At 45.0% G+C, this 12,270-nt stretch overlaps 1 protein-coding gene across 5 annotated transcripts in view; it reads right to left on the bottom strand.

The window, feature by feature from the left end:
• Positions 1 to 468: 468 nt before the first annotated feature.
• Positions 469 to 12,270, bottom strand: part of ARHGEF2 (Rho/Rac guanine nucleotide exchange factor 2) — an 886,148-nt gene continuing 874,346 nt past the window's right edge. For all 5 annotated transcript variants that reach the window (XM_086945348.1, XM_086945349.1, XM_086945347.1 and 2 more), the window contains 2 exons: positions 3,106 to 3,301; positions 469 to 1,880 (listed from right to left, as the gene is read on the bottom strand). In XM_086945348.1, the coding sequence (XP_086801474.1) occupies positions 1,795 to 1,880; positions 3,106 to 3,301 (282 nt within the window). In that variant the 3' untranslated portion in view covers positions 469 to 1,794. The remainder of the gene's footprint in view (positions 1,881 to 3,105; positions 3,302 to 12,270) is intronic.

Below are 12,270 nucleotides of genomic sequence, written 5' to 3'. Positions count from 1 at the left end.
AACCATATTGCTGTAGACAGTACTACATTCACCATGGGCATAGTAAACATACTACATATCGGCAGGCAAAGTGAGTATAACTTTTTTGAAAGCTATATAGCCTTTTCTGGTTTGCGCTCACTGAGCAGAACAGCTTTTTAAAACAAAATATTTTGCATACATTTAATTGCAAATATTGGGAGTTCATCATGCTTGGTGGTGGATTCGCCTAACAATGGTGGAACCCTAGGAGGAGCAAAGCTTGCGAAGCAGGAACAGAACATTCACCTACTTGTAATGGTGACTGAAAACATTTTTTTTTTATATGGCGCTCTCATAATTTTAGAGAGTGCTGTTTACTGTCAGAAGTGCCCCGTTATGGACTGAAAAAGCTGCACCCACCAAAATATCGGTATCGGTGCATTTGGAGCCATGGGCAATCGTCCAAACAAGGTTCCGAAGCCCCACATAAACAGACTGCACACCGGGGAGGGGCCATAGACTGTTTATTGAAGGGAATGTTGGGAAGAATGGGGAGCCCTTCCACGTTCATATGTGCTATCTTGATACAGAAAACATACTTCAATACCTGAAATATATTAGAACCGTAAGCTCCTATTTGCAAACATTCAAAGTGTGTATTCAGTTACGCGGCTGTATACAAGAAGTTTTCAAGATAATTAACGAGGCTGCACATTGTTCAATAAATTTCAAATAAAAGATCCTTCCTTCGGATATGAAATGTACAAACATTGCTGAAAAGGACATCGTTTTAAGGCACAGCCCAGATCACGGTGTATGTGCGTGAGGGATTTTTCGTTACTGTGGTTGCTCTTCCAACCCTACGACCATTGCTTTACGTAGCCACTCAAGCACCATTTTTCTTATCAGCACAGCCCCCAGTAGCATTCCAGTTTTTTATATTGCAGTGTCCTCGGAAAGTTCATCCTTTATAAATGATAATTTTGCAATTACAAATAAGGATCTTGATCTTGTTAGGACTTTTGAAATTGAACGTTGCAAAGTAAGCGTTGTCTTCTAGAACATGAACCTGAGCTCAACAGTCTTCATTTTGGGTACTTGCACCTACCAAGTAAAAAAATAAAAAATAACATAGCCCTTTTAGCAACAGTTAGAAGGGTGCCCCTCTGGTGTAAATGATGAAGATGATCTTATTTTGCTTTAAAAATATGGCAAGTAGAACCCTTAATAGTGTTCAGCGATTTTCTTTTGCAGCATGCAAGCCGAACACCAACCTTGCAGCAACCACCAGGCATTGTTACAGTACATGCGCCGCAAAGCAAGGGTTCGGCAGGGGAGGCCTCCAACAGCCACCAAAGTTTGAAACTGTATGGACCATGCAACGTCAAGGAACTCAACCAGCAACAAGACGTATAGAGGCTAGGCTTCCCTCCCCTATCCAGTTCTGATTTCCTCTTATCCTGGAAAAACAATAATTTAAGTCTCCTTCCCACCCCCCAAAAAAAACAAAAAACAATAAATAAATTAAAAATCAGCTTGTAGAACAGAGGAATTGTTTAACACCTTCCCTCTCCTGAAAGTTTATGTTCGATAACATAAATGCAAAGATGAGCAGGACAGCAGAAGACACAGCAGACGATTAAAATAAAGAGCTTGTTCATGTGTTGAAGTCCACCGCCAGCTCGTGGGAATCTCTCGTCCCAGTTCGTCCCTCATTCCAGCTGTAGCATCTTTTTTTGGTGCATTTTTCAAGGTTTTCTTTTAAAGGAGCAGCAGTTTGATAAATTATTTTCTAGATTTAAAAGAAGTCTCATCTTATCAGTCAGCTTATTTTCAGCACACCGAGGACTCCAGGCCCCCGTCCTTCGCGTCTTGGTTATTTTCGCCCTCTTCTGGAATGTCCTGCATTCTCGGAAAATCTGCAGCAGAGAACACAGGTAAAATGAGAAACAAGATGTGCATATGTTCTAAACACAACCACTGTATATGGATTGTGCAACTGACTCTCAGGCCTGTTTTTTGTGATATTACAAAAAAGCTTCTGGCTTCAGTGTGCATACACATTGATAAATACTGACAGGGCAACCAACACAGTAATTTTTCATAATGGACATTGCATTTTAAACATCATTGCAATTTTGATTTTTTTAACTTGCATAAACTACTATAAGTTTTTCCTTTTAGCTTCTTGTTATAGGCCAAATCTGGCAAAAACCATTCTTCGCATCCCAGACACCCTGTCTGCTTTCTGGAATTAGGCTTTAGTCTATGGCCATTTACATCCAGGACCACTGGTCTCTCTTCCATGGAGGCCGAGCTCCACTTACAAAGGGAGAAAAGCACAAGAAGAGATTGTAGAACAAATAACAGAAAGGATTGCCCTTCGGTAAAGCGCGGGAAAGCACACCCATACAGCGTTACTAATAGGTAGTACCAAATAACAGGGGGACGGGGAAGCCCACAATTCTGCCATTTCCAAACCGCAAGCTGAGAGTTCAGGGGCAAAATGGCCAAATCATCCTTGCGAGTTCCTGCATAATTGCTCGAATGATTATAAGTAAGGGCACTATTAAAGAAATATTGCATAATATATACGATATAACTTCTGGGTAATAATCCGCAGAACTTAAAATAGAGACAACAGCACAACAGAAAGTGAATTAGTAAGTGGTCCACAAACTAAGCCTTACAGTTCCTTTATGACCATGGATGCAGAGCTATACAATGGTGCAGTAATGAGTGAAATAAGTCTTTGTGTAGATCCTACAAATCTTTACACACACAGTGCACAGTCCTCATCCCAATCCCTCACTCCCTTTACACACAGCCTTCACTACCATTCCTTCTTTGAGTGTCTGAAAAAGCTGCTTACTCGCCTGGCCACCATGCATTTTACAACTTAAGCTGCTCCTCAATCACGATGACCTAAATTCATGGCTTTAAACATTCAACTGTGTTTCTAGCCTTGCAGAGCAGAAAAATGATCGAGCTGGAAACTGGCCTCCTATGTTTAAACAACTTGCGAGTGTGTCCAACAACCCAATACGACTCAATTGCGGTCTGTGGAGACACGTTACTGGATAGCTTCTAGTGGAATTTTAGAGAGAATTTTGAATTCATCCTTTTACATTTTCCCATGTTCACCTCTTGGACTAGTGGGAGATGGCTGTGGGCCTCCGTTTTCATCTTCAGAAGGCACATCTGTCTCGGCCACTTCTTGTAGCCTGTCTAGTGCAGAAAGGTCACTGAGTTCATCTGCCGAACAGTCGTGATCCTCTTGAAAGTTGAAGGCAATATCTGTGATATCTTGGCCATTATTCATTCTCCTGTCATTGGTGACCTAATGGCATGAGAAAAGGAGGTTAGTGTATGAAAAGATAAAGATATTTAAGTATGTTACCAATACTGAATTTCCTGAATGCTGCACTCTTTAGAGATGTGTGAAATTATCAAAACGTGCATCTTACACATTCTTCTAATTGACAAGAAAATGGCATAAAGTAGTGATTTTTTACAGGTGCAAATTTGCATAAAAATACCAAACCAGTCAAAGATCAAAAATTACAAATGTTTTCAACTGAATATGAATTTTTGGACTAGAAAGTGACATTGGAGTTTAAATAACCTCTAGACATGTTTAAGTTATTAACTAATATAGATTTCCTACATTATATTAAAAGTAGTGATTCTTATATTAAAATCTCAGAAAAATAACTTTTAAACAGCTTAAAAATATTGGAATTGTTTATCCATATCCCGAAAGCACATTCAAGTGGCATACATATGCTATATAAATTGACAAAAATACCACATTTTTTCTGAAGGTTTTTTTAAATTAGAATTCAGGATGACAATTCTATGCTCTGTGGAGATTTCTTGAACATGTCAGTTGAACTGGACAGAGTTTACCAGATTAGTAAGGAAAAAACCTTTAAAAATTCTGCCACTCCACAGAATTACAGAGTTTTTAAATTAGACATACATTTCCCAATAGAAAAGAAATCTGCCCATCTGTACCATTGCTGCATATAATTAGCAGTTAACAATTGCATCCCCTATCTCTCCTGATAAAGGGATTTAGGAAGAATATGAAAATCTCTGTTATTGGAAACAATATGCAGGACCCAGTTCACGCGGGGCATTTGACCTAAGTCAGACAATATCTCCTCTAGGATAAGTCCAATGTTTGGAACACAAAACAGATTTAAATGATATTAATAAAGAATCCATTAAGTCTTCCCGGAAATGTATGCCAAGCACAGGTTTTCATGAGCAATCGCATGTGTTAAACCTACACAAGCCGAATGTCCAGCTGGTGGAAATTCTGGAGGCATATATTTTGTTGTAAATGTAAATTTGCACATTCACGTTTTTCGGGTGTGTGTGAGAGTGCCCTCCCAATTTCTATCCTAAAATCTATTTTTGCCTTTGACAAAACGATTTTCTTTTACTTCTAGTATGAGAAATAACATGCGGTGGGAATGTCCACAAACCTAATAGTTTGTTTGTGTTCACTGATACCTGTAGGCCGTGACATCCTGTAAAGCTGAAATCCCAGCCCCCTTCTCTTCATTACAAAATGCATAAGTAATACTGACAGATTTTCCAAGTTCAGAAATGCACTCGTCAAATCTAAAATTCGACTAATCCTGGTTCTATAACTCTTCATTTTGTTTAGGATTTTAAAACTTGCTTTTCACTATTAGGGAAAATGAAGAAAAAGGTAAACACATTTTCAATTTGTGAGCAATAATACTGAGATATAATTGCTTTAATTATTCTAATAGTCTTACATGCCACAGCATATTTGCGGTCGCTCTAGCTGTAAAGGAAGAGAAAGCGCATGGTCTCTATGCTTCTCCTAAATTCTGCGTTTTAGGAACTACCACAAATGTGTCCGTTTTGTAATGGGACATTCCTCAAACTTGCAAGATCAAGTAAAACTGCTCTACATGTATATGATTAGCAAACATTTCCTCCATGCATTTTACAAAGTCATAGGGACCACTTACAAATTCACTCTTACCTCTGCAAAGAAATGTAACATCTTACTATATTCCTCTCTGTACTGAGTGAATTTGCATCTAAATATGATACCTGCTAGCTGGGCAACAAATGTGTTTTCGCACTTACATGCATTAGTCACTCAAAAGAGACTTCAAGCCTTTGTAGATGTTGCACCAAAGGTAATTTTGCCCCTAAACGTGTTTTTGCATCTATGGTGCATATGAGTTTTTCCACACTGGCATGGATTCGGTCCATGGGTAATGTTGGTCCTGAAAATGACTTGTCACTTAACTATGTTTTAAGTTCTAAATTAGATTTTTCCTCCAGCAGGTTTTTCCACACTGCTGCTAATATTACACCAATGGTTAGTTGACACTAAAGGCGTTTTGCTCCTAAAATGAATTAAGCTTCTGCAAGTGGGTCCACGTGTCTGTTGATGTTGCTCCAAGACTCAACTAATGTTGCACCAAGGATGATTTGCACCTACATGCTATTTTGCATGTAAAGTGATTTATATTTCAAAACATTTTCCACACTCATGCAGATGTTGCACCAAGGATAATTTGCATCTTAATGTGTGGCCAGCCAAATGTGATCCCATATTGCTGTACATCTTGTTCATCTAATTCAATAACTTACTAAAGTATTTTCTCTCTGTATGGAATGATTTTACATCTACCGAAATGTAGTACCACATACTGGCTGAAATTCCCCAAGAGGGATTTTGCACTTAAATCTGTTTTTGCAAGTACTGTGATGCGTAAAAAAACACACCTTCTTGAGAATGTAGGGCTTTACTCATTAATATATATTTGATGTTCATCTAGCCCTCAACAAGTCCTAACCTTAGATCGAATATGCTACTTACCAGTATGCATCTGTTCTTGGCATGTAGGGCTGCTGACATTCATATCTGTGCATAGATCGCCGCCTAGTGTTGGGTCCGGATGATCGCACATTGTTGTCCTGAAACACGAGATAGGTGGCTCCTCCCCTGGACTACAGTGCGCATGGGCATCGACTCCATCCTCAGATTGTTTTTAGCCATTGTGGCCAAGATGGAGTGAAACTAAGTGAATGATGACCATGCTAGAAGTATGTGTGAATGCCGCAGCTGCTACAGGCACCGGGGAGGAGGGCGGGCGATATGAATGTCAGCAGCCCGACATGCCAAGAACAGATGCATACTGGTAAGTAGCATATTCGGTTCGAGGCATGTGGGCTGCTGAATTCATATCTGTGCATAGAATACATAGCAGTCCCTCCATTAGCGGCGGTCGCCCGTGCCAGCTGCAGCAGTTTGGAAAAGTGTTTTTAGAACAGCCTGCCCTACAGCTGCCTGCTGTTTGGAGTGCACATCAACACAGTAATGTTTTGTAAATGTGTGTGTGGTAGACCATGTGGCTGCTCTACATATGTCATCCAAAGGGATATTTCCAAGGAAAGCCATTGAGGCCCCCAACTTTCGAGTGGAGTGGGCCCGTGGTGGAATAGTGAGAGTGCGCTTGGCTTTGAGATAGCAGATCTGAATACATTTATCAATCCACCTGGCTATACCAGCCTTGGAGATGGGGTTACCTTTGTGTTGTGGCGCAAAGGCAACAAAGAGTTGTTTAGTCTTCCTAAAATCTTTGGTACTATCAATGTAATACATTAGGGCCCTCTTGAGTTCAAGTGTGTGGAGCATTCTCTCCGCCAGTGACTCTGGATTTTGGAAGAACACAGGTAGTTCTATAGTCTGGTTGATATGGAACTGAGACACTACCTTAGGAAGGAATTTAGGGTTAGTGCGAAGCACCACCCTGTTAGAATGAATTTGAATAAATGGCTCTTGGATAGTTAGTGCCTGGAGTTCACTAACTCGTCGTAGCGATGTAATCGCTATAAGGAAAGCCACTTTCCATGTCAAGAATTGAAGCTTGCAGGAATGCAGTGGTTCAAAAGGGGGGCCCATCAGCCTGGTGAGGACCACATTGAGGTTCCACTCCGGAGCTGGTGGCGTCCGCGGAGGAATGACTCGTTTGAGTCCCTCCAGAAAGGCTTTGATGGCAGGCACCCTGAAAAGTGAAAGGTGCTGTCTGTTTTGGAGGTAAGCAGCCATTGCGGATAAATGTATGCGAATGGAAGCATAGGCCAGATTACATTTGTACAAATGTAAGAGATAACAAATGATGTTCTGAATAGATGCATCCAGCGGGTTAATGTCGTGGCCTGCACAATAAACGACAAACCGCTTCCACTTCGCCGCATAGCATGCTCTGGTGGTGGGCTTCCTTGCCTCCCGGATGATGTCCATACAGTCAGGAGGTAAGTTGAGGTAGCCAAACTCTAAGACCTCAGGAGCCAGATCGCCAGGTTGAGCTGTTGCGGATCTGGATGCTGAATGTCGCCATGGCTCTGCGTCAAAAGCCTGGGTCTGAGGCGCAGCCCTTGATGCGGTACCACGGACAGTTCCAGAAACGTGGTGTACCATGGTTGGCGAGCCCACGTTGGAGCAACCAGGATGAGAGTCATCGAGTGCTGCTTCAGCTTGCGTGCCACCAGCGGTATTAGAGGTGCTGGGGGAAAAGCGTACGCAAATTTGCCTGACCAGTTCATCCATATCGCATTGCCTTGCGACTGTGGGTGTGGAAACCTGGCGGCAAAGCTTCGGCATTTTGCGTTCTCCTTTGTGGCGAACAGGTCTATCTCTGGATGAGACAACAACAACAAAAGAGTGTTCCTGTTCTGATTTGACTAGAAAGGATGCACAGAGCACAAGGAACCAACAAAGCCCATTTGGTTTGTTAAAAAAGCCCTCACTCACCGACCTGGTCGGTGACTTGCTTCATCATCGGGCCCCACCGGGTGTGACCGAATGCCACCCCGGTGTGCTGCGACGCCAGAGTTACTGCGGAGCTGGTCTTGTGAGGGTGGGAGGGCTATGTGAAAGATTATGTGGATAGTGTGAAGTGGTGAATTAAAATTGCCTTGTATGTATCAAAAAATTCTTTTAATCAGAGATCATCAAGGACAAGGTTAAAAAATGTGATGGTAAGTAAGGCCAACTAATTGGATGGTCTACTACCACTAGCATTAAGTGACAACGTGAACCATTCACGTTGTCACTTAATGCTAGTGGTAGTAGACCATCCAATTAGTTGGCCTTACTTACCATCACATTTTTTAACCTTGTCCTTGATGATCTCTGATTAAAAGAATTTTTTGATACATACAAGGCAATTTTAATTCACCACTTCACACTATCCACATAATCTTTCACATAGCCCTCCCACCCTCACAAGACCAGCTCCGCAGTAACTCTGGCGTCGCAGCACACCGGGGTGGCATTCGGTCACACCCGGTGGGACCCGATGATGAAGCAAGTCACCGACCAGGTCGGTGAGTGAGGGCTTTTTTAACAAACCAAATGGGCTTTGTTGGTTCCTTGTGCTCTGTGCATCCTTTCTAGTCAAATCAGAACAGGAACACTCTTTTGTTGTTGTTGTCTAATATAGTTTGGGGACTAAGAGTGTTCGTGACTCTCCCTATCTCTCTTGTTGTTGATCACTATCTCTGGATGACCCCACATTTGTAAGTACGGGTGGAGTACCGATGGATGTATCTCCCACTCGTGCATGTGGTGGCTGTACCTGCTGAGCAGGTCCGCCATCTGATTGTCCTTGCCTGGGAGGTGTTCTGCCATGAGGAAGATGTTTCTCTGAATGGCCCACTTCCACATGCTCTGAGCCAGATGAGACAGCTGTGGAGAGTGTGTTCCTCCCTGCTTCTGAATGTAGTACATGGCCGTCATGTTGTCCATCCGGATCAACGCGACCTTGTTGCACAGATGTACTTTGAAGGCTTTTAGTGCCATGAAGATCGCCATCAGTTCCAGAACATTGATGTGCATCTTCCTTTGCTGTGGTGTCCATATTCCCTGCACAGTGTAATGGAGTACGTGAGCTCCCCATCCCTGGAGAGAAGCGTCCGTCGTCAGGATGATCTGTGGCACTGGCTCTTGGAACGGTCGTCCCTTGCAAAGGTTTTGTGGATTCCACCAATGCAGAGAGTTGTATGCCCGACCGCTCACCAACACTAGGTCTTTCAACTGTCCGTGAGCCTGAGTCCACTGACGTGCTAAGCACTCCTGAAGCGGACGCATATGTAGTCTCGCGTGCGGGACTATGGAGATGCAGGAGGCCATCATGCCTATCAACTGCATGAACACTCGTGCTGGAAGCGAGTGTTGAGGTCTGAATCTTTGTATCAGCGATTGAATGCTGTTGACCCTCACTGAATTTGGCTGTGCTGTGGCTGCCATAGTGTTTATCGTCGCACCCAGATACTGCCGTATGTGGGCGGGTTGCAGGTGGGACTTTGGGTAATTCAGGGAGAATCCCAGATCGTGAAGAAGGTGAATAGTGTGGGACATGTGGGCGGCACACTGCTGGGCCGACTTTGCCTGGATAAGCCAGTCGTCCAGATAAGGGTAGACGTGAATCTTTTGTCTTATTAGGTGCGCCCCCACAGTCGCCAGGTGCTTTGTAAACACCCTGGGTGCCGTGGTGACCCCGAAAGGCAAAACCTTGAACTGGTAATGTTGGTTTTGGATGGTGAACCGGAGGTATTTTTTGTGTGACGGGTGCAGCGGAATGTGAAAATACGCATCCTTTAGATCTAAAGTTGCGAGGAAATCCCCCTGATTGAGCAACAGGAGTATTTGCTGCAAGGTCAGCATGTGAAAGTGCTCCGATAGAATGTACCGATTGAGGGGTCTGAGGTCCAGTATGGGTCTGAGGGACCCGTCCTTTTTTGGTATCAAGAAGTACAGTGAGTAAACTCCTGTGCCTCTTTCTTCCACAGGCACGAGCTCGATTGCCCCTTTTTGGGGCATGACGATGACCTCCTGCTGCAATAAGTGCAAGTGCTCGCTGGACATAGGACGGTGTCTTGTGGGCAAGTTTGTGGAGTGGATGTTAACTCCAGACAATAACCGTACTGTATGGGCTGTGTGACCCACCTGTCTGTGGTGATGGATTTCCAGACTGGCAGGAACTGCTGAAGTCTCCCCCCCGACCGGTGTTGCGTGGTCGTGGGGCAGTGACAAGGCGTCACTGTTTGTTGGTGGCAGAGGATCTGGAGTTGTTGTTTCCACGACCTCTGCCCTTGGCGCTGTTTCCATGATATCCACCTCGACTCTGTGTGGTGTATGTGGACTGCGTGTTGCCTTTATAGTACTGCGTGGTTTGCGAGAGCTGGCCTCTGGAAACACCTCTAGTGCTTGAGCGACGAAAAGAACCACCCCTGAATTGCTGGGACTGCAAGGCCCCCATGGACTTAGCAGTTTCAGTGTCCTTCTTTATCTTTTCCAAGGTGGTGTCCACCTCTGGGCCAAACAGATGATCAGGGTTTACTGTCTGATTAAGAATGGTGGTCTGTATTTCTGGCTTAAATCCTGAGATTCTAAGCCAGGCATGTCGTCTCAGCATGACGCTAGTGTTGACAGCTCTGGCCGCGGTGTCAGCCGCGTCCAGTGCACATTTAATAGAAGCCTTGGATATTAGCTTCCCCTCTTGGATGAGCATCTCAGCTGCCTCCTTGTATTCGTCTGGCAGGTTCTGCTACAGGGTCTCCAGTGTGTCATAGTGTGCCCTGTCATACCTCGCTAGAAGTGCTTGTGTATTTGAAATGCGCCAGATATTGGCCGCTTGAGCTGCCACCCTTTTCCCTGATGCCTCAAACACCTTTGATTCTTTATCTGGGGGAGGAGCATCACCCGTTGTTTGAGAATTAGCCCTCTTCCGGGCATTTGAAACAACAAGAGAGTCCAACGGTAACTGTCCCTTGATGTAAGTAGGGTCAGTAGGCGCTGGTTTATACTTCTTCTCAATCCTAGGGTTTATCACCCTGGCTCTGGTAGGCTCTTTAAAGATCTCCCCAGCATGTTTTAAGACACCCTTCAACATAGGCAGAGTCTTGACAGTTCTCTCTGAGACAGAAAAGGTGTCAAAAAGAAAGTCCACTTCAATGGGGTCAGCATGGAGCTGGACGTCATGATTTTTAGCCGCCCGTGCAATGAGGGCATTAAACGCCGCTGAATCCTCCGTAGGTGACGTTTTAACAGAATAGAGTAGAGTGTCTGGGGCAGAGTGAGGATCACCTGGGTCAGCACCAGCTGCCCAGGGTTCATTGGTATCTTCAGGGTCTGTGTAGACAGGATAGCTGTACTCATTCTCATCATCACCTTCCCCAGCGTCCACGTCAGAGTAAGTGGGCGAGATATCATGGCCATGTGGAGAAAGTGGTTCCACAAGAACAGGAGTGGAAGTGGAATCCTTCTTTTTCTTCAAAGGAATCTTGTAGGACTCCATTGGCTGTTCTGGGGCAATTTTCCGTTTATGGAGGGAAAGTCTGCCCGTTTCGGCATCGATAAAGTGTTCTTGTTGTTCTTCCAACGAAGATTGTCGATGCTTTAAGGTTGGGACCACTGTCGTCGACTTCGGCACCGAGGGCACCTTCTCGGGCACGCCGGCGCCCATCCTAGGGGTAAAAGCCTTCGGCGCCACCTTCGGCGGCAACGCGAAGTGAATGGGCGTCAACCACTTGTGAGGTTTCTCGACCGGCTTCGAAGGTGGAGTTTCTTTCGGGCCGACAGTCGAGGCCTTCTCCTTGATGCGCTTCAGGGAGTCCGCCACCTGCTTGGAGAAAGCGGCGGACGGCCGCGCCGAGTCGACGGGATCCTTCGAGGCACCACTAGATGTGGACTAGTGGGTTTCGCCGCTCTTGGCCTTGTCTTGTTGACGCGGAGTCTCGAGAACCCTCTGATCACTGAGTCCTTTGTTGGTGTCGACCGTCTTCGGCGCCGATTTACTCGGCTCGACCACCTTGGCCTTTGTCTTTGGCGTGGCAGACTTCGGCTCGACCCCCTTGACCTGTGTCTTCGGATCGACAACACCCTTCTGCTTCGTCGGCGCCGACGGCTCCGAGGCCTTCGATACGACCAAAGTAATGCGCACCTTCGGTTTCGAGGGGGGCACCAGTGCTTTCGCTTGTGTCGAGACCGTTGGTTTCACTTTCGGTTTCGATTTTGTAGGGTGCGGCTCGATAGCAATGTCCGTAGCCGAGCCCGAAGGCGGGGCTGTAGAACCCATTGTAAGATCTTGGGTAAGGCCAAGTGGCGAGCCCTCGACCTGAGCCTTTTGAAGCGTTACGGCACCAATGTCAGTTTGAGTTAGCTCTTCGCTCGAGCTATCTTCCATGGCCCCAAAGGCCCCGTCGTCGTCCCCTACCTCGTCGACGACTTCTTCGGCTTTGAACATT

The sequence above is a fragment of the Lissotriton vulgaris genome, chromosome 12 (genome assembly GCF_964263255.1).
Source record: "Lissotriton vulgaris chromosome 12, aLisVul1.2, whole genome shotgun sequence".
Lineage (NCBI taxonomy): Eukaryota > Metazoa > Chordata > Amphibia > Caudata > Salamandridae > Lissotriton > Lissotriton vulgaris.
Note: the sequence above shows the minus strand (reverse complement) of the source record. Positions and strands in the feature narration are given on the sequence as shown.